Genomic DNA, 26,546 nt, shown 5'->3' on the forward strand with positions numbered 1-26,546 from the left:
CCTTGCTGGCTCGCGACAACATCTGGGCTGTTTTTGCGGTCAAGCCTGGCGCTAGAAGCTCGCCAAAAAGAAAAAGAAAATACGAATGGACGGGATGGTGAATGCTGACGATTTTGAGACCACAACATACCATGCCCACCATGCCGTCTCACAGAGGGACTCGAGTCGGGGTTCGCTGCCAGGTCGCGGTGGGAAACCCGGGCTTTCGGTACCTTTTTGAAGTGCTGCCTATGGCACGTTTTGGCGTGCTTACATCCAGGATCCCGTGCAGGCTTGAATCACGATTCTTCACCAGCCTTGCACGTAAAGTGGTGCAACATGATTACGAATACCAACAGGTGTCAGTTTCTTTCTTGTTTTGCTATGTAATGAGACCTCAGGGTTGTTGGGTCAGGCGCCCTGGACATCCTCAACCAAATCTTAGACAACTCTCAGAGCCCCCTTGGTCCAGTCCCAGAAGCCGCCACGTCGCGTCGACATGCCCTTGTCTACAGCCAATGGCCAAGCAGGGATTAGTTCCGAGTACGAAGACTGTATCCGTAAGTTCTCTCTCAAAACGATTTCCTTCCACCTGCAACGGAATGGTACTCTCCAACAAGCACAAGGAAGTTGCGTCGGCGGCCTCTGGCTCGTGGAAACACCAGCGTCTCAGCACAATGTTGCACTGTGTTTGATGCAACATTATTATTAGCTCAAAATACCTGCAACTCTGCTCAAAACAGCAAGGCACGCAATCTCCGCATCTCATCCGCCAAGGCGCGCTGCTACGGTGAAAAGGTGCTGCAACTTCTTGGCGCGCGACAAGTCCAATGATACAAGCATAAATTTTGAGTCATCCTAAACACCAAACCGAAAAGCGCTACGCTAATAATGATACATTAATGACACGCTGTAAATCTCCCTTGCCCCGCGATGTTTTGGTACCTTCTTGTAGAATATCGCTTAGATGGGCTTGGCGGCCTCATTCCCGTCCTCTCCTTACATAACATGGTTCGTTCCTTCTTGCTTCATCTAATCATCTCTCTCTGCACCCTCCTGCTTCCGTCGTAGCTTCTCCGCCTCCACGTCCACCAGACCGAGCATGACCGGCCCGATCTTGAGCCCCCATCCGCCCACGCCCTCGCCGCTGCCATAGCCGAGCACGCGGCCGCCCAGGTCCAGCCCGCCAAAGGAAAGGCGGCCACCAGTCTGCTGCTGCTGCTGCTGCTCGACCGCCGCAGCCTCTGCGGAGCTGGTTCCGCTCTCCCGGACAACCGGCGCGGCGGCCTCGGAAGGTTTCTTCTCGTCCGCTGCCGCCGCCGGGGGATGGTACGCCCCGGCGGCTTGCTGATCGGCGGGCGGCGCCTCGACGTAGCCCTCGACCCAGCCCTCGGGCCGGACACTGTCCTGCGGGCGCGTGCTTGCTTGTGATGTGGCCTCGCTGTACGAAGGCGGTGGTTGTTCGCTGCCGGACGACATGGCGTATGGGGCTAGATCGATGGATGAATTCTTCACGCTCTGATGGTGCTTAGGGGAAGACGAGGCAGGAAATGCTCATCTTTATCAGCTTTTGTAAGAAAAAAAATTTGAGGCCATCACGTGGCTGCAGCGTGAGGCCTCTGGGTGGTTGGGGTTTGCATGAGTGCCTTACCCCGCGCGGCGTCTAGAACGCGTGGCTACAGCCCTTTTCCACGCAATCGCTGTCGTGGACCTGACGTTTTTGCAAATAATGCTGTCAATTTTAGATGCCCATGAAGCGTTCTTGGCCTCTTCCCTATGCAGGTAGAGTAGGCCACCCTCGATTATGTGCGAAACACACCTTCTAGGGCAGGCCGTCCAGGTGGGATCGTGCCCAGCATTGCATAATGCACCAAGCAACAATGCCAATTGATCAGGAGACTTTACAATTACTGCAATCACGAAAAACGCACGTATGATAGTATGCAGGACACTCGGGCCCACGTCCCAGCATCGACCATCAACGGGCGCTTATGAGCAGGAAACACTCAAGGAACGAGGCATTTCATGTCATTAACCATCTATTTTACATACCGACCCAGCTATATAAATGAAGAAAGAAAAAAAAAGGGTATATCTAGTTTTTAAATGTTCTTGGAGTTGGCGGCAATCATGTTGCGGACCGGGAACTGAATCCAAGCAGGCAGGGAGCGGAAGCCCGTGATGAAGGACAGCCTCTCCGGGCAGACAATCTGGGCGCCCTTGCAGGCAAAGACCTGGTCGGTGAGCTGGCGGGCAACATCCTCGCTGGTCAGCAAGCGAATGCCGCCCTTCTCGAGCTCCTTGCTAAAGTCCTTGACGAGCGGCGTGGCCACGAAGTTGGGGTGGACGACGGTGGTGAGCACGCCGGAGACGCCGTGGGTGTTGCGCAGCTCCGAGTTGAGACTCTCGTGGAAGGCGAGCGCCGCGGCCTTTGTCGCCGAGTAGTCGGCGCCCTTGGCCAGCGCGACGAACGAGGCCATGCTCGCGACGGTGACGACGTGGCCCTTGTTCACCTCGACCATGTGCGGCACGAACGCCTGCACCAGGTACCAGTGGGAGATGGTGTTGACCGCGAAGACCTTGTTGAGCGTGGCGGGCGGGATCTCGAGGATGTTCTTGGGCACCGTGATGCCCGCGTTGTTGACCAGGATGGACGGGTGGCCGTACTCGGCGCGGACCGCGTCGGCGACGCGCGCCACCTCGTCCGGGTTCGTCACGTCGCACCGGAAGTAGCGGATGTGGCGGTGGCCCTCGAGCGCCTTGGGCAGCGGCTGCACGTCCAGGATGGCGCACCGAACACCGCGCGCCGTAAGCTGCTCGACCACGTTGCGCCCGATGCCGCTGCAGCCGCCGGTGACCACGGCGACCTCGCGCGGCCAGTCCCAGCCGGATGCCTTGCCGAAGCGCCACGAGTTGGTCGCGGCCGAGTTGAGCGCCCCGTTGACCGCCTTGACGAGGCCCCAGCCAAAGACGACCTTCAAAGCCAGCTCGATGGTCTCCGGCCGGATGTGCTCGCCGACGGTGGTGCCGGCGGCGGCGGACAGCCGGCGGACGGCGTCGGCGCGAAGGTCGGGAGGAGCCTGGGTGAAGGCGAGAAGGGCGGCGCCGGTGACGAGGGGGCTGGTGAGGAGGCGCGCGAGGGCGCCGAGAGCCTGGACGGGCGACGACTCGAGGTAGTGGACGAGGGTCATGATTGGGGTGTGATGTGTTTTGCTTGTCGGTGCGTTGTCGGCTGTATCGTGGGAGCTGGCGCACTGCGGGCAAAGTTGAAGATGGCGAGTGCAAGGAAAACAAACGAGTCCAATTGACTATGGGCAAGGACAGAGAAGGGCGAGAAAAGGGTTAAATACAACTGACGACGGCCCAGAATTCGAGGGGCTCCGTCGCTCTGATCCTCGGCTTGGAGCAGCTTCTCTCGGCTGCGGCTGCGGTTGGGGTAAACTAAACTTGGAAAGCCGATGCGCTAACCGGATTGGGCAGCCGGGGTAATTTACAGGTGTCTCCTTGTGCGCTACAGGGGAGTTCCAGGGGCGAAGGCACTATATTGAGCATTCCTTCAGCGGCTCTTACACTGTTCCCTTGCACATTACGGCGAGGAACGGCTCTATGGCAACATTAAGAACCCTTGAATCAGAGGAAGCAGTCGGTGATGAGGACGTGATGTTGGTGCCGGCAGAGAGATTTTTCTTTTCTTCTTTTCTTACCTTACAAGGGATACGCAAGAAGTGTACATATGTATGTATAGCGAGCCAAGAGAACAAGTGAGCCCGTTGGAATAATTAACGCCGGGGCCGGGCCAACCAGCCATCCCGGCACTCTGTCACTCGCCGAGGCTGCGCCGTGACAATACAGCGACAGTGTTGACAATGACACCACAATACGAGAACCCGAACCCATCTCGTCACCCTCAATTATATCAACAGCCCATTCATCAGAGCCTGAGCCAGCATTATTCCCCAACAGACTCACTGCCCCTCTTCAACTCCCGTCTCCATATGGGGCTTTGGGAAGCACCGAGTTGCATGCGGCCTCCATCAGGACGATCCCCATACAGGTAAACTTGTGTGGAATCACATGCATCTGTAATTTGTGCTTGACGACGGCTATTGCAGGTCCTTCCTGATTCATGGCACACGTGTACCTGACTTGACCCCCCAGCCCTAAAACAGCTCGCTATGCTTTACCACTAGGTAGCCAATGACAGACAGCAAAACAATTCGACCTACCTAGCCGTCTGATACCCAAAAAGAATGTCACATCCAATCCTGGGCCAACAAGCTTCTAGATCCAATCCATCCATCACATCTCTAGAAACAAGTCGCATCGTCCGATTGATCCATCATTGCAGGGGCCTCCCGCCCAATCGAGTGCCGTACGGGATCCACGGACCCGACAAGCTCCGCCCTAAAAGTCCACTGAGTCGGTCCAACTATGAGGCATCCCATCCAATCTTCATGCTCGGCCCATCTGGCCCATCTCCGGTCCATAGATTCACAGGAGCTTCGCAATCTTGACTCGAAAACCCTGTCGGGCAAATGACTAGGTTCAAAAACGTGGTTGTCTGTCGCGTATCTCAGTGAAGCCGAGAGCCAAACCTACTCTGACAAGGGCCAAGCTGCCACTCAAACCCCGCTTTGTCGTAATAGCCCTATACTTGACTGTCAAGTCTTTACGGCATTTCATTCAACTTACAACCCGCTATCTAAAATGCCACTTACAAGCAATGCCTCTTCTGCACTGCCTTCTCTGCTCTACTATTCAAGGCCACATCCTTGCCCAGTAACAGAGCTCAGCAGGACATGCAGCATATAAATCCCAGCTTAGCCACAAGTACTTGGTGGGGAGGGGGGGGGTGGAGTCCGCGGACAGCACCGCCGCCCCCAAGGCATCGCTACTTCATCTGCTAAATATCTACTAAATATCTTCTAAACTCGCAGACCGTCATCTACTGACGACTGTCTGATCTGAAGCCATCACCAGCCATCAAAGACACTTCCACAGACCTCATCGTAACCGTGGCTTCTTTATGACGCACGTCAAAGCCGGCCAGCGGCGCCGCGCCAGGGCACCCAAGGTCCGCACAGGCTGCCGAACTTGCAAGTGAGTAACGGTCCCCGGCACGTGGATGAGATCCATCTAACCAACGGCCCTTGTACTCGGAGCCGATGGCATGTCGCTAACACGATACGGCTTTAGAAGTAAGAACATTGACTCTCTCCTCTCTCTACATGGCTCCTCGTTCAATTCATTGCCCTCTAGAAAAGACGATGCTGACAATGTGCTTCCAGTCCGACGCGTCAAGTGTGACGAGGGCCGTCCATCCTGTAATAGATGTACGTCATCAAGCACGTGCTCATCAAGATCCTACTCGACTGAAAGCTCACCAATCACCACCTAGGCGTATCTACAGGCCGCACATGCGACGGCTACGGCCCCGTCGTCACCACCCCCTCCGCAACCCCGTCGCCGCCGCTCCCACTGTCTCCGCGCGCCGCGTACACGGGCCAGGAGTGGCGCTCCTTCCAGTACTTTCACGAGAAGACGCTCAAGCAGCTGTGCACCTTCTTCCCGAACGACTTCTGGACCTCGTACGTGCTCAAGATTGCCAGCACCGAGACCAGCATCTGGCACTCCCTCATCGCCCTTTCCTCGTACCACGAGCTCTTCGCCGAGCCGCACCGGCACGCCGAGGAAGACGACCGCTTCGCCCTCAATCAGTACAACTCTTCCATCCAGCAGGTGCTTTGCATGGATAGAAGCTCGCAGAGCGCGCACGTCCAGCTCGCCTCGTGCATCCTGTTCATCTGCGTCGAGGTAAGGAAGCCCTTGTGGCGGAACTCGCCTTCACACCAGCTGGCTAACAGGAAGCTACAGACGCTTCGGGGTCAGATCGTCCCGGTGGTGAGGCTGGTCACGCTGGGCTATAGGATCCTGCAGGCGGAAGATGCCCTGGACAAGACGTTCCGGCCGCCCGCCGCCGACGCCTCGGATCGACGGAAGCTCTTCGCGCTGGCCCGCAGCTTCCTCAGCCAAGTCGTCTGCCAAATATACGTCGTACGTGCCGCTCATCCCGGTCTTTTCCCCAACTTTCTAACCTTGCCCCGTTAAGCTCATAAACGACCTCGACCCCGGCATCAACGCCATTGCCGCCAACATCATCGAGAGCGGCCACGGCCCCGGCCCGCGCGGCTACCGCTTCGCCACCGCCGCCGACGCGCAGGCCGTGCTCAACAGCATCCGCCTGCACTTCGACCGCTACGACGAGGGCGCCATCGAGACCGCCCGCGCCGACCTCGCCGCGTGGACGCTCGCCTTCCACGCCCTTCGCCGCCGCGCCACGCCCGCCGAGGGCCGCGCGCTGGCGCTGCTGGAGCTGCGCCGGCTGTACTTTGCCGCCGAGCTGTCCGTCAACATTGTGCGCGGGCCGGTCGACCCGATGCTGTGGGACGTCCACCGCGAGACGTTTGTCAAGATCCTGGCGCTCGCCGAGGTCGCCATGTCCCGCGACGACGACGACGGCGACGGGCCGCAGTTTCACATGAACTCGGGGGCGGTGCCGGTGCTGTACGGCCTGGTGCAGAAGAGTCGCGACAGGGACCTGCGCGCGCGCGCGATACGGTTGCTGGCGGCGCAGGATAGACAGGAGGGCGTGTGGAGTAGTAGGATGGCGCTGGGCACGGTGATGCGCGTCGTGGCGATCGAGGAGCGCGGGCTTACGGGCCCGATGACGTGTGCGGATATCCCGCGCGAGAATAGAGTCAAGACGATCAAGGTGGTCGAGAAGAGTCCGGGCGACTACACGGTGGGATTCGAGCTGTATACCGGGTGGCACTGGGAAGATGCGAGTGCGTTTTTAGCATAGGTGGCGATGACTTGGACCGGGAGAAATGAAACTCATTCCCATGGTATATATTTGTAAATAAAATAATTGACTCATACACATTGTCGCAGGAAGCAACTCCTGCTCCTAAATTGTACACAATCTATACAAATCACACACCCATAGCACTACCGGTTCGTTAACATATTACCTTGTAAAAATGCTTCCACCGTGGCCAGCTGTCGCGCTCCTCCTTTTCCTGCGCTATCAGTATCGGCAGGTTAAACTCGCGCCTGCCCGTGTCCATGTCGAGGTTCTCAATTCTCACGTAGCTCGTCTTGTAGTAGAACTTGTGCCCCAGGAAGAAGAGGAGCACGACCGGCGCGCCCATCCACTTGAGGAAGAAGTTCTGCACGATCTGGCGCGCCGTCATGTTCTGCGAGTTGACCGGCGACACGCCCACCCAGAACTGCGTGGTGATGACGAGCCCGTTGAGCGCCAGCCCGACGTACGACCCGGCGACGCCGAACTGCGCCTGGAAAGGCAGCTCCTCGGGGGAGTGGCCGCGGGCGGCCCAGGCGCGCCGGAAGCGCACGTGGCACATACAGATGGACCCCCAGGTGAAGATGGTGGACAGCCCGGAGGCGGTCAGCAGCCACTCGAGGACGACCTGCTGCTGGCGGAGGTCGGCGAGGTACGCGAGCAGGCCGACCGCCGCGGCGAGGGCGATGGCGACGAGCGGGCGGCCCTTGCGGTCGACGTAGCCGAGGATGCGCGGGGCTTGCCGCAGGTTGGCCATGGCGGCGAGCGTGCGCGTGCTCCCGAAGACGGCCGAGTTGCCGACGGACAGGATGGCGACGAGGATGACGGCGTTCATGACGGACGGCAGCACCTGGATGCCCGCGTCCTCGATGGCGATGACGAAGGGTGAGGCGCTCGCGTCGACCGGGTTGTCGCCGCCGTACAGCCGCGGGCTGTTGTAGGGCACGAGCAGGCCGACGAGGGTCAGCGCGATGACGTAGAAGAGGGTGATGCGCCAGAAGACCTGCTTGATGGCGGTGGGGAGCGACTTGCGCGGCGCGGCGGTCTCGGCGGCGGCGAGGCCGACGAGCTCGGTGCCGGCAAAGGCGAAGGCGGCGGTGGTGAAGACGCTGCAGATGCCCTTGAAGCCGTTGTGGAAGGCGCCCGGGTCGTGCCAGTACTCGCCGCCGATGTAGCCGCTGTCCGGCGTGCCGCCGATGTTGAGGACGATGCCGAGGAGGCTGGGGGTGACGGAGTCAGCGGGAGGCGGTGGAAGGGAGTTTGGGTGGGGAGGCCTACATGAAGCCTAGGATGGCAATGACTTTGATCATGGAGAAGGCGTATTCCGCTTCTCCATAGCCTTTAACGCCAAACATATTAATGGTTATAATGACGACTAAGAAGATGGTGACGAAGACGGCCCTCGGGATGGAAGCATTCCAATACTCGATGGTGAGTGCAGCCGCAATGATCTCCAACGGCAACACACCCAGCCATTGTATCGCGTAGCTGGTTAGGATGTTTAGTCAGTCTTTGGGTCTCGCAGCTGGTTGGTGACTTGACTGCACTTACTTCCAGCCCATCGCGAATCCCCAAGAGGGGTCTAGGAATCGCGTAGACCACGATGAGAAGGAGCCGGCGATGGGGAAGACGACGGCCAGCTCGCCGAGCGCCTGGCAAGTGCAGAACAGCATGATGCCGACGACGGAGAAGGCAATCAGGAGCGACGCCGGGCCGCCGACGGCGAGGGCCTTGCCGCTAGCGACGAACAATCCGGCACCTGCAAGAGTTGGTCAGTTTCTTTTCCTCGCCTCATCAACTCTCCGGCACGCACCGACGGAGCCGCCAATGGCAATCATCTGGAGGTGGCGGCCCTTGAGGCTGCGCATCAGCCCCCCCTGCTGGGCGTTGTCGACGGTTGCGCTGCGCAGGTCGTAGTGCGGGCCGACGCCGTGGGAGCGGACGATGGTGTCGGCGTCGGCGTCGACGTTGCCCCTGTAGAACTCGGACTGGGGATCGCGGCGGAAGCCCTGGAAGAAGCGCTGGACGCGCGTCGGCGGCTCGTCGCCCATGGCCGGCTGCAGGAGGTACCCCGTCGGTCCCCCGCCGCCGTCCTTGCTCCAGCGGTGGTCATCCATGTTGGAACCCGCCGGCGCCGGGGGGCGGTGTTGCTATGCGAGAGTCGCAGGACGCGATGGAGATTTGTCACATCGATCCGGAGAGGCTCCCTGGACGTGTCGTTTGTATCAGGCTGGTGCTTGTCGTCGAGATGAAATCTGACGAGAGACGATACCTGGCAGGCGAAAGGGCAAGGGGGGAAAAGCGTGACTCTCAGCAGAGAATTGAGCTAGCGCAAGGTCTTGGGCGGCGGCGAGGCCGTGGCCGTTTATTTACTAGTTAGTATGTACATACGCCGAAGGCAACACTGCAATGCCGATCGACTCGCGCTCAAAGGCTGGCTGACATGAATGAGCTGGTGGCGTTTTAGTGGTATGAGGAGGGTGGAACAGGCGAAGACGCTACGCGAATCGCAGATGCGAGAGCAAACTTGATGCACGTTTAGGACGGAGCTTATTAAAAGGCAGTGTTGAAAAGCTAGGCGGTTGGTGGGCTTGGCTGGTTGGTGATGCTAGATGCTCACAGGCTACTTATTAGGACCATTTTGGTGCTGAGAGTTGAAAACGGCCCAAGAGGTAAGCCTCAGAGGCGGTGGCTGAATATCAGACGCCATAATCAGCTGTTTGCCACTGAACAAACGTTCATGCACGCCTGGTGGGCCAACAGAAGGAATTGAAACAAGAAAAAGGCAAAAAAAGGCAGAGACAACAAGACAAGTAATAGCGTGTTATTAAATGGCTAGACCTGCTGTCGCAAGGAGGACAAAATGGCAAAAAATGGATCTCCGATGCGGGGAATTGAACCCCGGCCACTGCGGCTCTCAAGGATGAGATTGAAAGCGCAGGATCCTAACCACTAGACGACATCGGATAGGCGTCTTGTTAGTTGACGATTGGCGGACTATTCCTCTATATACACATACATTAAGCTGCCTTCAAGAATATGCCCATTCTCAGCGCGTATCTTAAGAGTCTAAATCCTACAAATTTTGACACGGCATCTTATTCGCCTAGCATCGGCGCATCTTTTATACTGGCTAACAGAAGAATGCGACCTGCGAATGCAGTGCCGAGCGCCTCGCACCGCGGGGCTGCCAAGTACTTCGTCACGCTTCATACCTATACAAAGATGTCCCAGAAATCATAGCAAAGTATATTAATGCCGAGCTCTCGCCAAGCCTACACTAAATACTACACAGCGCAATTGGCACCCTCGCTTATTGTATTTTGACTTGCATTTTTTAATACCCTTTCCTTTCGTTGAACCAGTAGCGCCTCCTTGCTCCAAAGGGCGTTGATCCAAATTGTTGCCCTGCTTCTACTAGTCGGCACAAAAACCAGAGACATATAGGAGGTTGACCACGAACACCATATCTACGGTCGCAAGCTCTACCGCTTCTTCGTAGAGGGCCGGGGCCTGCACTCGTCGCCGTTAACCGGGTGCAGCATGACCTTGATTGGGTAGTTTTGCGTGTTATGCTGGTAGCCCTTGCTCCAGTCATAGCCGACGGCGTAGGCAAAGATGGTGCCGGTCTTGTTGAAGGTGGTGGCGGTGATACTACCACCGACGTTGGGGTAGCCCTTAAGGCGGTGCTTGGCGTCCTTGTCCCAGAAGTGGAAGGTACCATCGGAACCGGCGGTGCTGAACGTGCCGTGGACGGGGTGGAACGAGATGGCATTGACGGCGTGGACGGCCACTGTGTTGTTGACCGCGGCGTCGCGGTGACACTTGAAGGAGAAGTTTGATCTACAAAAGTTAGCGGAAGCTTTGAGGGTAGCCGGAAGCTGTGAAACCAGGGCGAGAAGATGAGGAGAAAGCCTACGTAGAATCCTTATCCTCGACATATTGGATCGCACAGCGACCTTCGATGCTGCCGATGGCAAAGCCAGCAGCGTCCGTGAAGCAACTAACTACACGGGTTTGCCATTTTAGGGGGCTCTGAAGCGTCTTGTAGATCTTGGTCGGGTCCTTGAGGTTGATGACGTTGATGTAGCGGTCGGCCGTGCCCACGACGCACAGGTTGTCGCGCACGTCGATCGTATATACGCGTTCCTGGCACTGCACCGTCGCGGCGGCGCCTTGTTGACGCAGGTCCCAGTACTTGACCGTCTTATCCCACGAGCCTGTCACCACCATTGGCGTGCCGCTGTTGTCAAAGAAGCGGCACGAACGTACGGGCTGGTCGTGGGTGCCGATGACAATGTCCTGCTGAGAGGCGAGATCGCAGACCTTGACATTCTTGTCGGCCGATGCCGACGCGACCTTGGTTCCATCCTACAGATGTTTTGATGTCCTCGGTCAGCGTCTTTCTTCTTTGAGATCTTCCTCCCCTGCTGCCATGGTTTCCCACCCACTCACCTTGGAAAAGTCGCAGTCAAAGACGGGCTGGGTGTGCTCAAACGCGTGGCGGCCCTGGCTTTGGCCATTCTGGGCAATCTCGTAGATGCGAACTTTGTTATCCCAGCTAGAGATAGCAAGGAAGTCCTGCTGACTCTGGCCCGGCGAAAAGGTAAGCGCTGTGATGGTGTCCGTGGGAGGATCACTCAGCGCCACGTCGGACTTGAGGTCGCCAACTGCGTTGGAGGTGCTCGAGCTCGCGGCCGTCGCCGACGTCCCGAAGAGGCTCGACATAATTAAGTGTGTGGTGTGGCGTTGCAAAGCAAGCGGACCGTAGGAGGTGTTGGTGGTTTGTGGTACAGGTCCTCGCGGAACGCGTGCTCGAGGCCGTTGTGCTCTCGCGGCACCAGTCGCGACACCCGCAAGTGAGGCAGTAGAAGACCGATTTTATATCTATGGATAGGTCACTCGTGCTCTCTGAGAGTAGGCGGCGGTTGGTGGGGTGCAAGGCAGAGGTCGTAGCTGTGAATAGTTTCCGTGGTCGGTGGTTGAAATCGCGAAACTTGGGCAAGCTCCCGCTTAGAGCGGCGCTCCCCTGTAAATGCATGCGCCCAGCCATTTCGCGCGTCACCGCCCAAATCCCGACCCCACAAAACCAGCGCGGCAGAATTAAGAACTCCAAATTTTCTTGCCTCGCCTTTTCCTTTCCTTTTTTTTTCCTCTTCTCTTCATCTCCCCTTCGCTCAACAGATCGCTGTCGAAGCTTACACACAGAGATACTTCATCTGAAGCATCTCTTCCTCTAGCTTTGGGAGAAAGTCCCCGGACACCTTCTTTTCTTCCTCACCGATTAAAAGAACTTGCGGAAACGCGCCGCCATAAAAGCACTGCGGCTGACTTCCGCGCCTTGGCTGCCTCTGGCAGCGACCATGCCCGGCCCTCCGCTACATTCGCCTACCTCGAAGCTAACGCGACACCTTTTGTTCCCATAGCCGCCGCTCGAACCCTTACAGGATGAAGATACGAGTCCGAGTCGGGTGCGGTCGGGACGGAGTGTGCGCCTAGCAGACAGTGGGTGGATGGTGGGCTGACGCTTGTGGTTCTTGCTGTGGTGGTTTCGGGCGCAGAGGATTTTCGTCGAGGTCGATAGTTATGCGATTGCTGGCCTTCACGGCTCAGTTACTCGATGGGGCTCATTCTTGAGGCGAAGGGGGTTCCGAATCTAGCTCCGTCTGGACTGGACTCGTATTTTTTGTTGATGTCTTCCGCCATTGATCCCAATCCTTTTTTTACATTCTAAAACTTCACTGGAAGTTTCTGGGAAATTTGTCTGTCGCGCAGAGACGATCCAAGCTCATATGATGATGATCAATATTAGAGTCAAGCACCGAGCCAGAAACCCTGGTGATGTGGACCATATATATTATGTCAACTGATAGCTTGGATCTCTTTTGCCTTTTACTTTCTCCCCCTTCTCTCCACCCTTGCCTTTTGCTCCTCGTCTTCCTACTTGTTTGTGCTCTTCAGCCCCCCGTAAACCTCCGTACAGGCCTCGCATCATAGAATCACATCCGTAGTCCCTGAACGGCAGTGCCAGCGGCTCGGGTTAACATGTCAGTCACTGATACGCCCGTCAATTAGTTTAACAGCATGTAAACAAGCCCGCTCACGATATGGTGCATGATAGGCCACGGCTCACCGATCACATCGTCGGCTTCGCGAGCCGCCATCTACGTACCTCCGCCTTCCCGCGACATTCGACGTGAGAAGACCGTGGCGGGGTTGAGTTGATTGTCTCATTGTGACGTGAAAGCACTGCCGATATTTTTAAGGACGTATGTGTTTTCTGCGGTGCTACGTGCTGCAAGGCTACATGTAAGCCTGCTGGTACAATGCGTGAGTCGATTAGCTCTGCCCTCAACGCATTTAATTCTCTTCGGAAGGCACTCTGTAATGGGTTCAGACTCGAGGTGGGAATTGTGTCAATTTTTTACTGATACTGTAAAAGCCTCGTAGATTGCTGTGTTTCTGGGGAAGGAAAGGAAAGTGATAAGAGGGAAATGACAGGGAAGAAAATGGCTGTGTTTTCGGGAAAGAAAAGAGAGGTGATAAGAGGAAATGGCAGAAAAAAAAAAGGGCAAAAGGAGAGTGCCTGCAACAATTGGAATTCACTCGATGGCTCATCGCACTACAATCAAGGTCCGGACTCAGCTAAGATGCGACCAAGAAAGGCTTCCATGTTCGGGTGGTCGGTTAGCCTCAAGTTACCGTGCTTAACTTGTCTGGCCATCAGTAAGAAAAAATTCGTCACTGGGTTCGATGGCGACGGGGGCTGTCGACGGTGACTTGTTGGTGAACTCGGCCCAGCGTCAGATTGTGAAGAGGAGTCGCCCATGTTTAGTACAGGGTATGTGAACTTGCGGGACAATTGGAGTAAGTGGCTTGCGATGCAGTCGTGCACCTGTTCGTTGGGTTCATCGAGACACACAGATTCAGTATCCGTTGACTCATCGTCACTGTCGGTATCTGTTGACCACTCTCCGCTGTCGGTATCTGTCAACGCCTGCTCGTTGTCGGCATCGGTTGTCGCCTGTTCGCTAGCCGGGTAGCAGGTTCCGCAAATCGGGCAACTGTTCATGTCTCGGTTGCATTCTATGCCGTACCCCCGGGCTCTCTTTAACGTCTCCTCGTCATCTTTCTCGCCGTGATGCTGGTGTAGATGATGGGCCAAGTCTGCAGCCATCAGCTCAATAGACTCGAATTCGACCGGTGAGACACGATCGCAATCTGGGCAGAGCCAATGTACATTTTTGTACAAGTGGCAGGTCCAAATACTCGTGTGGTCCGTTTTCATGTGACCCTTCCACTCTTCAGCAGTCTCAAAACAGACCAAGCCGCCTCGCTGGCAGTGTTCGTACAGGCAAATGTATGGCTTAGCGGTATGCATGAAATGGCACCTATCTCGAGTTAGCAGGGTGATGCATAGCAAGGGATGATGCTTGTTGTAGAGATGCGCGGCGACTAACATGTCATTCGGGAGATCAACCGAGTCTTTGGAACATGGCTCTTTGCAGACTGGGCATTCCTGTTTCGCTGATGGAGGCGGAGGAGTTTCCACGGCAGGTAATGTCCACGAGGCTATTTCAGGACACTTGGATTCTTCGAGTCGCAGCTTTTTGTCTGCCATGATACAGAGCATTTTGTAGTGAGTGAAGAGCACAGCATCTTTTAAAGCCTTGAATAGACCGGCAGGTTCGTCGCTAGGTGCCCTTGGCTTTTCGATGGCAGCCTCGTCAGGCTCGAAATATTTCTTCTTGGTCTTTGAACACGAAACACCCCAGCTATGACGGAAAGTTGGTTTGAGATGAGGATATTGGACCATGATGTGCTGGATAACGGCCGGATTTAGGCCGGAAATGTTACGGTTCTCTCGGAACAACAGAACTCGTAATTTGAACCCGTACTCACTTTCCCTAAAAAGGATTAAGCGATTGGAAACCCGTTTCAGCTCACTGAGTATGTATTCGATTGCTGTGAATCCAGTATCGAAACAGTGTTGGAAAGGCTTTGGTTCAGTGTCGGTACTGCTTGCCTCCGAGGCATTTAGTCCGGCGTCGGTACCGTCAGTAGAACATGCTTCCTCGGCTTTTGGCTTGGCGTCGGTACCGTATGCCTTTGCGATCTTAAGGACTGTAGCAAGAAGCTTTCGATTAGGCGACAGGCGAGTTGACAGGAGTGAAGGAAACAGTTCCATACCTAACCACGAGCACTGGCCCAATGCACCTAGGCGGCTCTCTATGAAATTGCGAAGTGGAGTCCTTGATGCATCAAGCAGCGCGTCAAGGTTGCGTCCATTCTCAACCCATACGTCCAACAACTTGCACCATTTGTAGAACTTGCGGAGTGCGTCCCGGCTCTTGTCGCTGTTGATACTGTCGAGCAGATAAAAATAAATTTGTTCAAGAAACTTGTAGCATGCATCTGCCCGTTCATATATCGGGTGCGGAACGTTATGCGGGTTCTTTGCTGGGGAAGCGGCCTTATCGATTTCGTGCTTGTCGTTGGACGTGGAAGAACCCAAGTCACGCTCCATGACGGAAATTGATAACGATTAAAACGGCGGTGGTAGAGAGAGGCTTCCTTTCGGAGAAGTGGCCGCATCTTGAACCTTTATAAACACTACGAGGGCCAGATTACACAGAAGCATCAGTCATTCAGCGCTCCAGCCATCCGGTCCATTCATCAGCCAAAGCCACCGACAAGCCGAACCTTTTCTACCTGTACATTGTACCACAGACTGCCTTGCTACTACGTATTAGTATTGGGATGTGCTGGATGTGATACACTGGCAGGCTGGCACAAGTCAGTCGGGGCACATTAGCAGGGACCAGCATCTCTTTATCCGTACATGTAAGGCCGTACATGACGTATTAAATTGCCATAAATAGTCGCCCAAGTCTCCCTCACTTTGTTACTTCCACATTCCTGTTCCTTTCTTCCTGTTTTATGGCGCTCGTACCCATGACCCGTCCTGTATCCCGTCTACAACGGCAGGTGTACCGTATCTAGAGCATGACCTCTGCCAGGATTTGTTTACGCAGACGTCAACATAATCACCATATTCGCAGATTATACCGGCAACTGAAGCTGGACGCCTACCTGCATGCTTCCGTAGGTATTACTGAGTATGATATGACATGTCCCCATCAGCCTGTACCTGCGTGCTTTCTTGTACTCTGTGGCACAAGCGTCAGGCTTCTAGGTGACCTTTGACGAAGTAGTGGGCAGAAAACAGTAGCCGCCGTAAACTTGGGTCTAATAGTGGTGGTATGAGGCAGAATGTCGTGGTCTTTGTCCTCATATGTGGTACCGGTTGCCGCTGGGACAGCCGCCGACGTGCTGTACATTGTGCGATTCAAGGAGCCGGAACACGTACATCATTTGAGGAGGAGGCGGTACCACCCAGTACAAGTACAGAAGTAAATGGAGTTAAATTGCTTGTAATGCCTCCATACGAAACAATACTTTATGGCTGGAGTTTCAAAAGAGTTGTTTCTTGGATGTAGAGTCGGCAGGTGATTGTTGGTCGAGTGCCAATTGCGGCACTGTGGACATAGCACAGAGTACGTTTCAATATATTTTTTAAGAAGAAAAAATTAAATTGCTTTTCAGTCTATGAAAAAAAAACGAATAAATGTATCACCATTACCAATCTCGCCACTCCTCCCCTCCACAGCCTCTGGTCGCTCCGCTGTGTAATGCTTCCCACGAAACTGCCAGCTCACTCTGCTTGCCCCTTTCTTGAAAGCCTTGTCACGCATTCGCCCTTCTAGCCGAAAGGCTCGACCCTCAAGTCTGAACAAGACGTCGCGCAGCAGGACCTTCAGCAATAGCCCTGGCGCGTGAAGACGTAGTCTTTGCGCAATGTTGGACTAACTGTCAAAGAGGAGCGCTGCAGCAGCGGTGACTGGACGGGCCATGTCCAACCCCAGCATATCATTGGTAAAAATTGAGCTCTTAGAAGAAGGCACTGACAGTCCAGCGCGCAAACAAAGAGTTTCGGCCATTGTTTCGTCAATCGACACATGCGGGCTCAACGCACTCTTGCCAAGGAATGGTATTTCCCAGCCTAACCTCTTTTTCCTGGACTTTAATCGTCATTTCCTTGATCACTGCTTCGTGGAGGTAAGAAACACTACTTCATTGCACAACACGGCCGCCATATGATTGGCAGTACCACTGGTCAGTCAAACTGTCTAGAAACAGCGCTAGCTATGAAGTTGAGACGATGTGGTTGCACGAGGCGTGGAGAATAGAGCGGCGATGTCAATGGAATAGAGTTCGCAGACGTACAGCAGGGTTTTCATTGCGCCGACATCCACATATGTAGGTGCAAAATAACAGTTGAGCGTGTTGGCTGAGATGGGTGGCTACCATGAACAACAGTAGTTGCATAGCCTAGGGCAGACGCCAGACGCTACAACATTGACAAGGGATTCGATATAGGAATGTCCAACGAGGCATGAATGTCAACATCTGATCTCTGCTGCGGGAGATCACACCAGCAAGGAAACAATAACTGGAAAAAAGCTCTTGGGATTATCAAGCCGGTTTTCCGACTACAGGACAGTGGACTTTGTAGCAGTGTCTTTTTTTTTGTCCCAAGTTGAAAAAAAATAATTGCCCAAACGCCTTGTCGTACGATACTGACTCGTCAGAGGAGATCAGGCTATCGTTCAGCCCGATTCACAGGCTCGTTAGTGCCCTACATACAACCCCTATTCTCAATATATTCTACATGCGGCTGGACAATCAGCGAAATAGTGAGGTCGATCTGGACTTGGCAACTAGTTCATCAATTCGAGGAAACAAGATCGGTTGGGAGTTGGCTGCCACTGCTTACGTTGGATGCAATAGGACCGACTGCTTTTTGAACAGTTCTAAACAGTAACCCTCGGGGGTTGTATCGACGTCGCGCTTCTTCATCCTCCCTTCTTCACATGGCAAGGAGCGGCACAAACCTGATATGCCGCTACTGCAAGCCCAGGAACCAGCGCCATGATGCGAAACCAGACTAGGGGCCGCCCAATATGCTACTTCTGCCTTGCTGTCTGTGCCGTTTTTACGCCTCTAATCGTATATGGTTTAGTACTATGGTAGGCTGACTATAGCTGTGGAATAGGGGGCAATTGTCTCGCTTGTCCCCCACAATTGCAACGCCTGCACGGATATCGTCCTTCCCTGACTATCCTTACCCAGCCGAGGGCTGAGCAAGAAAAGGCTCCGGGGTGCTGTTAGTTACTTTGACTTCTCCATCCCTTCTCTTATCAAGTTTTCTCGAAAAGAACTGCGTTTTTTGTTCTTCTTTGCCCAAAGAGGCGGCTTGGTCGTTGCCCTGATCTCTCGACTTACACACGCCAATTGTCGCAGCCACAGACGCCTTTTATTGACACCATGAGTGGATAGCGGCTCGAGGACGGGACAAAAGCCAAATGAAAACAATTCTGGGGCGAGGACAAGGACAAGAACAAGGACAATAGAAAAAGACAAGAACATAAATCGACCGACATGCGCATCCTCCTCCTCATCGCCGCGCTCATCGCGGCCGTCATCGCCGACGGGCTCAACCTCACCGCCATCACCGCGGAAGTTCCCCAGTGCGCTCTCCAGTGCGCCGTCGCCGGGCCCGGCCAGGCCGGCTGCGGCCTGCTCGACAGCGAGTGCATCTGCGCGCGGCTGCCCGAAATATCCGCCCTCGGGGCGCCGTGCATGGTCAAGGCCGGGTGCAAGATTGACGACATCATGAGTGCGACTCCCTTCTCTCCGGGGACGACGACAAGATTGGCTAACAATTTTTTTTCTGTGTAGAGACGGGGAGCATCATCGTGGGAGAGTGCGAAAAGGCGTACGCGAGCAAGCACAATGGCAGCATAGAGGGCATGTACGCACTGCCGGCGAACGAGAGCTCGACAAGGACGGGCGCGGCGGCAAGGTTGTACGGTGCCGGATGGGCGGTCATTTCGGCGGCATCGTTTACGGCTACGGCGTTGTGGCTATAAGGGTTACTGTTACTGTCAAACCGTGACCATCTGGCTGGCAAACTGCAGTGATCAGATCATATTCTTGTATATATTAAATGGCGGACATTCTTTCTAGCTGCCGTCTTGTTCTATAATGAAGGCTTCTATAATTCTAACGGCCTCTCTATTCCTTTCCACATTATCCCTCCCTCAGTACACCGCGATGGCGCCGTTGGTGCCGCCGTCAAACGTGCCGTGCAGCGCCTCGAGCTCCTGGACGTGCCGGGCCGTCTTCATGCCCTGCCGGCGCGACGCCTCCACGCGCTGCCACGTCCACTCGCCGTCCACCTCGAGGTCTACATTCCCCAGGCCGACCTCCTCGTCGCCCAGCCCGTTCTCGCCGCCCGTCCACCCACCGGGCCGCGCCGGCAGCAGACCGCTCGCCTCCAGCACCACCGCCGGGTGCACCGTCAGCCTCCCCAGCTTGAACACGTACTTGCTGATCGCCGTCGCGTGCATCCGCGTCTCCCAGCCGCCCGACGCGTCCGTCCCGCGGCGCACGCGGCACCCCGCGAACCCCGGGTCCAGCCACTCCGTCGGCCGCGCCGCGCCCGCCGGCACGAAGTGCGTCACGATGTACGCCCACTTGCGGTCCCAGCAGAGCACCCGGCTCCACAGCTCGTAGGGCCGGTACGCGCCAATCTCCCGCCGGAAGCTGCACGACACGGAGCCGAGCATGATGCCGAGAGCGCCGCGCGCGGGGCGGCCGGTCTGCGGGTCGAGGACGACGTGGTGGCGCGGGTTGGAGGCGAGGCGGGCGAGGCCGGGGCGGCACAGGTAGGCGACGAGCTGGGTGCGCGAGGCGTCGAGGTCGGCGAAGTAGGTCGAGTTGGACTTGTGCAGGTTGTAGTCAATCTCGAGCAGCGGCGCGCGCGTGCGCGTGATGACGTGTCGGTAGAGGGCGCGCGGGCCGAGCTCCGGCGCGGGACGGATGAGGTTGTGGTGGATGATGGGGTAAAAGATGCGGTACTGGAAGGGGGAAGTTAGCGACAAGGCAGGGCGAGGGGGAGGCTAGTTATTGGGCTGCTGCGGAGAAAACATACTGTCCAGACAAACGGCATGTTCTTCATGTTGAACAGCACAAAGATGAGGAGAAGGATGCGCGAGCTGCGTCCGGGGCCGGTGAGAAAGGCGCGGACGGCCTTTTGCCAGTTGACGCGCGAGGCGGCGTAGCCGGTAGACCCGAGGACCAGCGGCACGCCAACGCGCACCATCATCTTGAACGACATGATTTCTCTTTCTTTCTCGGCGTTATGTTCCTCGGATATTATTCGATGCGACGGGCGGTGACGGTGAGCGGAAGAGGCGTTGGGCGATTGCGCCGCGCAGGGAGACGAAGAGGATGAGGACCAAGGCGGCGACCCAAAGGAGCAGCGTTTGGCCAAGGCAGAGTGCGGTCGTCGCGGCGCACTGGCGCATACAGGACCTGCGCAGAAAAGAACGAGAAGGAGATGATGACAAGAGAGGGTATGAGAAGTTGAAGGATGAGGTACGAGTCCCGAGCGTCAGGGACACCGAAAAGTGCCAATGAAAATGAAGTAAGATAAAATCCGTCCGTGTGCCTGGGCCGAGGTACTTGCCTTTTCGAGCGGCCGCTAAGATTCCCGTCAGCAACAACGTGGGCGCTGGGCTTTTAATTTTGTTGGGACGGACAGCCGGATAGTATTTTGTGAACCCTGGAAATCGATTCTTTTCCGACTGAAATCGTTTCAGAAGAAATCCGTATGTTTTTATTCTACAACTGACTCATCCAAAACAGCATGTTGTGCGTGGACTGTGTCCCTGACTCGACAGCGTCTGTTCGAGGACAAGACATCACCCCTAGCATGTACCGAGAGGCTCTTTTCCAGCTTAGTATAGGCACGTAGATTCTGGGCGGCTAAAGAGTGGCCATGTGGTACGATGTAGTGGATTTTATGAATGAAGTAAAAGTAAATTGGACCAAAAGGAAAGCCAGTGAGCAGGCTGTATTTGTGTCATTCGGGCTTCGCGACAACACATCGCGGGGTGATGGGGGTCGCTCCGCTGACGGACATGTAGCTGCAGGCGAGAGCCATGCAACGCCGACTTCAAGGTAGCTAGATTTACGTGGTATCCATATATTCATACATGCATGCATCCCGCCTGTCTGCCAGTTGGCGAGCCTGCTGACAGAGTTGAACTGCCAATGGCCGCTCGCCACGGCATGACCAGGGACACGTACGCTGCCCACCTCTATCCAGAAATATCCTAAAAAATTGTCGTCTACATCAACGTCAGATCCCCATCTAATCTCCTCAGCCTTTTGTTCCTCCCCGTCTCCCATCATGACCGGACCACCTCCGTGCCCTTGGCCGGCTCCAACACCATCCAGCGGCACTCGAGCGCCTTGTTCTCGTTGTGCAGCTTGAGTTTAGCGATGATCTGGTCGGCAATTTCCTCAAAGTTGGACGTGGCCAGCGCGAGGATGGTGGGGCCCGCGCCGGACAGGCAGACACCGAGGAAACCCGGCTGCGTCTTGGGCGACATGGACTCGACGACCTCGGTGAGGCCCGGGATGAGCGTCTGGCGGTACGGCTGGTGGATGCGGTCCTGCATGGCGAGGTGGATGAGCTCCGGGTCGGGCGGCGACTGGCCGAGGGCGACGGGTAGCAGGGCGATGCGCTGGAGGTTGAACGTCTGTACAAGGTTAGGTCAGGCTGGGAGGGTCTGAAGGAGGGAAGTCGGGCGGGGGCCCTTACCACGTCGTTGCGGGGGTACTTTTCCGGCAGCACGGCGCGCGCCTCGGCGGTGGGCACGACAAACTCGGGCACGATAGCCACGGCCTTGATCTCCTTGTTCCAGGGAAACTCGATGCGGTGGCCGATGCCGACCGGCGGCTCGGGCGGCTTCTTGCCCGTGTCGACACCGCCGGCCGGTGACGGCAGCACCTCACTGAGCGGCACCTCGATGCGGGAGGCGTCCTCGGGCTTGAGCGGCATGAGGTACGTTCCGACGAAGCCACCAAACAGCGCCGCGCCGACGTTGTCTGGATGTCTTTCTATTCACACAATAGCGGGTTAGCTCCTGTACATCCCACAAGCCCTCTTTCGACCAACCACGACCGGTGGTGGGTGGGAGTTCGCACCAATCATCAGGCAGTAGTCGAACAGCCTGTTGTTGTCCAGGTGGTGCAGGCCGCCGAGCTCGCGTCCGAGGAAGACGCCGGCGACGACGGCCGCGCCGGAGCTCCCGAGGCCGCGACCGAGCGGGATCGGGTTGCGGATGTGGACGTGCGTCTCGACGGGGAACGCGCGCTGGTCGTGGCAGCGCAGGACATAGAGGGCGACGCGGGTGATGAGGTTGCTCTGCGGGTCGAGGCTGATGTCGGGCCCGCCGGCGCCCTGGCCCTCGTAGGTGATGCGGCAGTTGAGCGGGTGCTCGGAGCGCGGCTTGCTGCGGTCGATGGTGACGTCGAGCTCGAGGTAGATGGAGAGGGCGAGGCCGATGACATCGAAGCCGGGGCCGATGTTGGCGCTGGAGCAGGGCGTCCGGATGGTGAAGGACTCCATGGCTGTAGTTGAAACAGCAGGGAGCAGAGGACGAGACGGGACGGGACGGGACGGGGAAGGGGAAATAGAGGTTCAATTAGCAACGGAGAGAGGAGGAAGCGCTGGTTGTTTTGTTTGGCGGGGGAGAGAGGGAAGCGTTTTTTGAAAATCAGTGACTCGTGGCGGGGCACACCGATAACCGGAGCTCAGTAGCTGGCGGAGGAAGTGAAGGAAGTTATAGAGCAGGGAGCGTATAGTAGAGGGCATCAGTGCATGTTACGGAGTAGAGGATCCAATATTTAGCTGCGATGATATATCCATGATTTTTCATGATTTTTATTACATCCCGTTTTCGACACAAATTGTCGCCCTTGAACACGCGACTGCTGCCCTCGCCGCTTACAGTCACTGCAGATGCAACAAAGGAAGGTATGGTGGATCTCTCATCTCTGCAAGGCTGTCCCAATCCGGCCCAGACATACAGACCCTGACACTTGTCCCCTTTTCACAGCGCTCCCATTCTGCCAACCAAATTTGCACGAGTCATCCCATTCAACATGGTCACTTATTACTCCTAATAATCAACTCACCAGGCTGCTGAGAGCCTTGCGGTCCGGCGCTATGTACACCGCCTTGGCCTCCTCGCTCGCCCACAGCATCGGCGAGTAGTACACCAACGCGAGGTCCTTGTACGCCAGATGCGCGTTTGTTCGGATGAAATCCCCAAAGTTCGCTCCTCCATCGAGCCCGCCAACGGCCAGGAGCATTTGCTGCACCCAAAACACTCTCTGCGTCAGGCCGTCGATGCCGGGACACGGCACCTCTAGGGCTGCCGCGATGGCCCGCGACCGTCGCTTGCGGCTCGCGACCTGCTCCCTCTCCTCCTCATCCGTCGCCTTCGAATGCATCACCTCAAAGAGCGACTGCATCATCGCCCCGTGCCCACTGCTCGATCCGTCCACGACCTCCTGCGCCAGCACCGCCGCCATGACCGCCAGGTCCTTTGCCAGCGGAAGCTCCGCGTCGCCCGGCTCGCTCTCTGAGACCTGCTTCTCGACCATGACGCCACGCGCCTCGCTGACGCCCGTCTTATCGAACACGGCCACGACGTTGGGCAGGGGCTTCCTGTCCGGCGGGCAGAACTGCATCCGCGCCCCGAGGCTTTCCCACAGCTTCGTCGAGTAGTGCGCGCGCCACTCGTCCCCGGTGATGCTGTAGAGGGCCTTGAACGCCGGGAGCGTTAGCGCCTCCACCGACCCGGACCACTCGTGCTTCTCATCTTCTCTCTTCGCAGCATTCTCGGGAGAGGCGGCTGTGGCGATGGCGGCGTGGACCATTTGCACCCAGAAATACGCCTGCGTCTCGGAGTACGGCGGGATGGCAGCGGTGACGGCGCGCTCCCGCATCGTTGAGGATTCCAGCGCGGCGAGGGCAGCCTTGACAATGGGCCCGCGGCGCGCCTTGGACGTCAGCGTCTGCTGGACGACGGTCAGACCGAAACTGATGAGCCGGTCCGCGACGCCGACGGCGGCGGGCGGCTGGCCTGGTTTCTGGCGGCGCTTCGCGGCCGTCACCGCGACGGACGGCAGCGGCTTCAGGTCCGGCAGACACCATCGCTCCCTGGGCTCCTTGGCGAACAAGATGGCCTTGGAGTAGTACGTGCTCCACAGCCTGGCATCCGTGAGTTGGGGGCTGTGCAACAGGACGTCCTTGAAGTCGTCCCGCCGCAGCGCCCGCTTGGTGTTGAGCGTGTTGATATAGTTGGCGGCGGCGACGTGGAGCTGCGCCAGCCAGAAGATGGTCATTGTGCTGCAAACTGGCATTAACTGTGAACCTTTACAGCAGTAACCTCAGAACCAAATCCTGCTTACCGATGGGTCGTGTTGCGGAAACGCTGCGGGTTCCCCGCTCGCAGCCGCTCCAAGTGGCCGATGAAGGTCTCGGCGGCTTCGAGAACGCCGCACCCTTGCTCAAAGGCTTCCATCAACACGAAGAAGCCAGCCTTGAGGTGATTGTAGTGATCCCATGGCGCTAGCGATCCGTCCTCGAAAGCCTGCCAGAAGCCGTCTGTCGTCATGGAGTCAGCCTCCACCATCGTCTTTACTCGCTCAGCATCCAAAGCGAGGGCCGTTGGGTTGGCGTTTTCTGCGTCCGTCTTCTTTTTCGCTGGGAGCGCAGCAGCACCGCCGTTCTGGTCCTCCAGCATCTTCACGACCTCGTCTAGGATAATCCTAGGATTCTCGGCCGTCTTGGCGGAGAAGCCGGGCTGGTTGAAAATCCTGATCGACCCTGGTCTCCTGCACGTCGCGATGAGCTCTGCGTATGCCGCCAGGATCTTAGCCATGTGTTCGGCCTTGGCCGCCGGCTGCATCAGGTCTTGCACGTTGAGCACAACCAGGACCGGCACAGCGAGCATCTCGTCGTCGGTGATGACGGTCTTGAGCACACCCACCTGCTCATCGAGCCTCTCCATCTCTGAGCAATTGTGCATGTAGATGAGGCATTCTGTGTTTTGAAAGTAGTGTCGATACAGCGGTCGGATCTTGTCACACCCTGATCAGCGATTGATTAGCCTTGGCCCGTGTCAATCAAACCAGAGGACCCGAGCCAACCCCCAACGTCCCACACTTGGAATGCGTAGCCTCCGGGATGTTTGATGGTCTCGACGTTGAAGCCGATGGTGGGAATGGCCGTGATTGGCTCATCGAGGACCCATCGGTACAGAAGGGTCGTCTTGCCCGCGTAGTCGAAGCCCAGCATCAGCACGCGACGCTCATCCGGCCGCCAGAACATCCACTTGCCCAGCTCTGCAGAGATGTTAGCCGGGAACCGAACTAGCAAGATTCCGTGTCACGCAACTCATCGTGTATCGTAAAGGTGTGATGATTTATTGAATTGAGTACTGTGAATGCAGCCATGACAATCAGGGGCGTTGCGGCTGGTTAGCTTATATACAGATACAGAAGGCTAGGCAGCGAGATATCCACTGGCAGGGGGCTTTTGACGAGATGAAGACAGATTTCGGTTAAGGTGACGAAGCCACGTAGTAAATTTAATCTAGGCAACTCGGTAAACCGTTGTCACCGATCGAACGTTTCATTACTCCAAGGTGAAGACGGAACAGGCAACCGCAAAGGACTAGCAAGGAGGCTCGGCAGTTGGGCTGGTACTAGAGGGGTCCATCATGTACAATGACGTTGCGAGGGAAGGAGAGCTGAAGAAGAGTCGAGTCTGCGTCGACGTCGAGCCTGAGTGACGGTGGGGGGCTCTCAAGGTAAGGGTGATGAATAAAACTGTGCACTGGGGGGATAAATCATAAATCGGTAACCCCCCGCGCGTAAAGCGAGTGGGTGGTCGGCAGCACGGCAGCATCTCAGCAAATATATCCCTGTGTAGTTTTAATATGGCATTGGTCGCCGTAGGATCAGGGCTGAATTACGACAACTCATTCCTACGAAAAGCTCACCACACTATCGCATGAGTGAGCAAACAAAGCCGACCGCCTCCCGAGACCCGAGATGCATTGCCCAACGCGGTGGGCGGGTGGTGGCAGCTCGTATCCCTCCTCGTCACTTTACGCCCAGACCCCTTCTCTTCTCAACACGACGCATGGATCCATCACGAATAATAACCACAGACTTGGAATTAATTGGCTGCCTCGATTTCTTTTCTCTTTTCTTCCTTCTTCCTGGTTTTTATTTTTGTTTTTTCTTTTTTTATTCATTTATTTTTATTTATTTTTTTTCTTTCTGCTCTTTTTGTCTTCTTTTTTGCTTCTGCTTTTTGCGGCCGCCCCTCACTTCCCACCGGGACGCAAATACGAAGCTCCGCAGTGACCGACCGACCTCTCTTCTGCCTTGATGAGCTATTAATAAATCTCATGATTGCTGACGGAGCAACACTCCGCCGCCGCGCCTCTTTACGGGAGCGATCGCCCGTACCGGTGGCGTGGGCTGCCAAGCTACCAACCAAGTGTAGATGTCTCCGGTGACAAAGACCTGTCATATGATGGGCAGTGATGGGTTGTGCTGCTTGTCAAACCCACATTGACATGGCACACAGCATGTCTGACTTCGTATGCGGGACTGCGCATGGTGGGAAGCTCGGAGCCTCGTTTTTCTTGAACATGTTGGATGTTGTATAAAAGACCCAGACCAGTCCGTTCAGTTTGACGGCTTGCAT

General features: G+C 56.3%; 9 protein-coding genes across 9 annotated transcripts; 2 read left to right on the plus strand and 7 right to left on the minus strand.

Moving 5' to 3' along the window:
* Window positions 1–1,011: 1,011 nt before the first annotated feature.
* Window positions 1,012–1,458, minus strand: ISF_06699 (hypothetical protein; the record flags this gene model as incomplete). Its single annotated transcript, XM_018850303.1, has 1 exon — window positions 1,012–1,458. One exon carries the CDS (start codon window positions 1,456–1,458, stop codon window positions 1,012–1,014), a length of 447 nt encoding a protein of 148 aa, XP_018702343.1.
* Window positions 1,459–2,081: 623 nt separating this feature from the next.
* ISF_06700 (dehydrogenase/reductase SDR family member 8) lies at window positions 2,082–3,170 on the minus strand (the record flags this gene model as incomplete). Its single annotated transcript, XM_018850304.1, has 1 exon — window positions 2,082–3,170. The coding sequence occupies one exon, from the start codon at window positions 3,168–3,170 to the stop codon at window positions 2,082–2,084; it is 1,089 nt and encodes a 362-aa protein (XP_018702344.1).
* A 2,085-nt stretch (window positions 3,171–5,255) lies between these two features.
* On the plus strand, window positions 5,256–6,841 carry ISF_06701 (Fungal transcriptional regulatory protein; the record flags this gene model as incomplete). The annotated part of the gene is made up of 4 exons (XM_018850305.1): window positions 5,256–5,312; window positions 5,359–5,793; window positions 5,854–6,033; window positions 6,089–6,841. 4 exons carry the CDS (start codon window positions 5,256–5,258, stop codon window positions 6,839–6,841), a joined length of 1,425 nt encoding a protein of 474 aa, XP_018702345.1.
* A 157-nt stretch (window positions 6,842–6,998) lies between these two features.
* ISF_06702 (general amino-acid permease GAP1) lies at window positions 6,999–8,958 on the minus strand (the record flags this gene model as incomplete). Its single annotated transcript, XM_018850306.1, has 4 exons — window positions 6,999–8,061; window positions 8,120–8,329; window positions 8,393–8,600; window positions 8,655–8,958. 4 exons carry the CDS (start codon window positions 8,956–8,958, stop codon window positions 6,999–7,001), a joined length of 1,785 nt encoding a protein of 594 aa, XP_018702346.1.
* Window positions 8,959–10,326: 1,368 nt separating this feature from the next.
* Window positions 10,327–11,569, minus strand: ISF_06703 (Poly(A)+ RNA export protein; the record flags this gene model as incomplete). Its single annotated transcript, XM_018850307.1, has 3 exons — window positions 10,327–10,684; window positions 10,761–11,212; window positions 11,297–11,569. The coding sequence occupies 3 exons, from the start codon at window positions 11,567–11,569 to the stop codon at window positions 10,327–10,329; spliced, it is 1,083 nt and encodes a 360-aa protein (XP_018702347.1).
* A 6,774-nt stretch (window positions 11,570–18,343) lies between these two features.
* ISF_06704 (Extracellular membrane protein, CFEM domain protein) lies at window positions 18,344–18,834 on the plus strand (the record flags this gene model as incomplete). The annotated part of the gene is made up of 2 exons (XM_018850308.1): window positions 18,344–18,581; window positions 18,644–18,834. The coding sequence occupies 2 exons, from the start codon at window positions 18,344–18,346 to the stop codon at window positions 18,832–18,834; spliced, it is 429 nt and encodes a 142-aa protein (XP_018702348.1).
* Window positions 18,835–19,005: 171 nt separating this feature from the next.
* On the minus strand, window positions 19,006–20,084 carry ISF_06705 (hypothetical protein; the record flags this gene model as incomplete). Its single annotated transcript, XM_018850309.1, has 2 exons — window positions 19,006–19,824; window positions 19,899–20,084. The coding sequence occupies 2 exons, from the start codon at window positions 20,082–20,084 to the stop codon at window positions 19,006–19,008; spliced, it is 1,005 nt and encodes a 334-aa protein (XP_018702349.1).
* A 1,075-nt stretch (window positions 20,085–21,159) lies between these two features.
* Window positions 21,160–22,385, minus strand: ISF_06706 (homoserine kinase; the record flags this gene model as incomplete). The annotated part of the gene is made up of 3 exons (XM_018850310.1): window positions 21,160–21,513; window positions 21,576–21,874; window positions 21,962–22,385. The coding sequence occupies 3 exons, from the start codon at window positions 22,383–22,385 to the stop codon at window positions 21,160–21,162; spliced, it is 1,077 nt and encodes a 358-aa protein (XP_018702350.1).
* Window positions 22,386–22,945: 560 nt separating this feature from the next.
* Window positions 22,946–25,227, minus strand: ISF_06707 (ARF-like GTPase ARLP2; the record flags this gene model as incomplete). The annotated part of the gene is made up of 4 exons (XM_018850311.1): window positions 22,946–24,173; window positions 24,236–24,869; window positions 24,959–25,171; window positions 25,224–25,227. The coding sequence occupies 4 exons, from the start codon at window positions 25,225–25,227 to the stop codon at window positions 22,946–22,948; spliced, it is 2,079 nt and encodes a 692-aa protein (XP_018702351.1).
* Window positions 25,228–26,546: the final 1,319 nt, after the last annotated feature.

Source organism: Cordyceps fumosorosea (genome assembly GCF_001636725.1).
Source record: "Cordyceps fumosorosea ARSEF 2679 chromosome Unknown scaffold_18, whole genome shotgun sequence".
NCBI lineage: Eukaryota > Fungi > Ascomycota > Sordariomycetes > Hypocreales > Cordycipitaceae > Cordyceps > Cordyceps fumosorosea.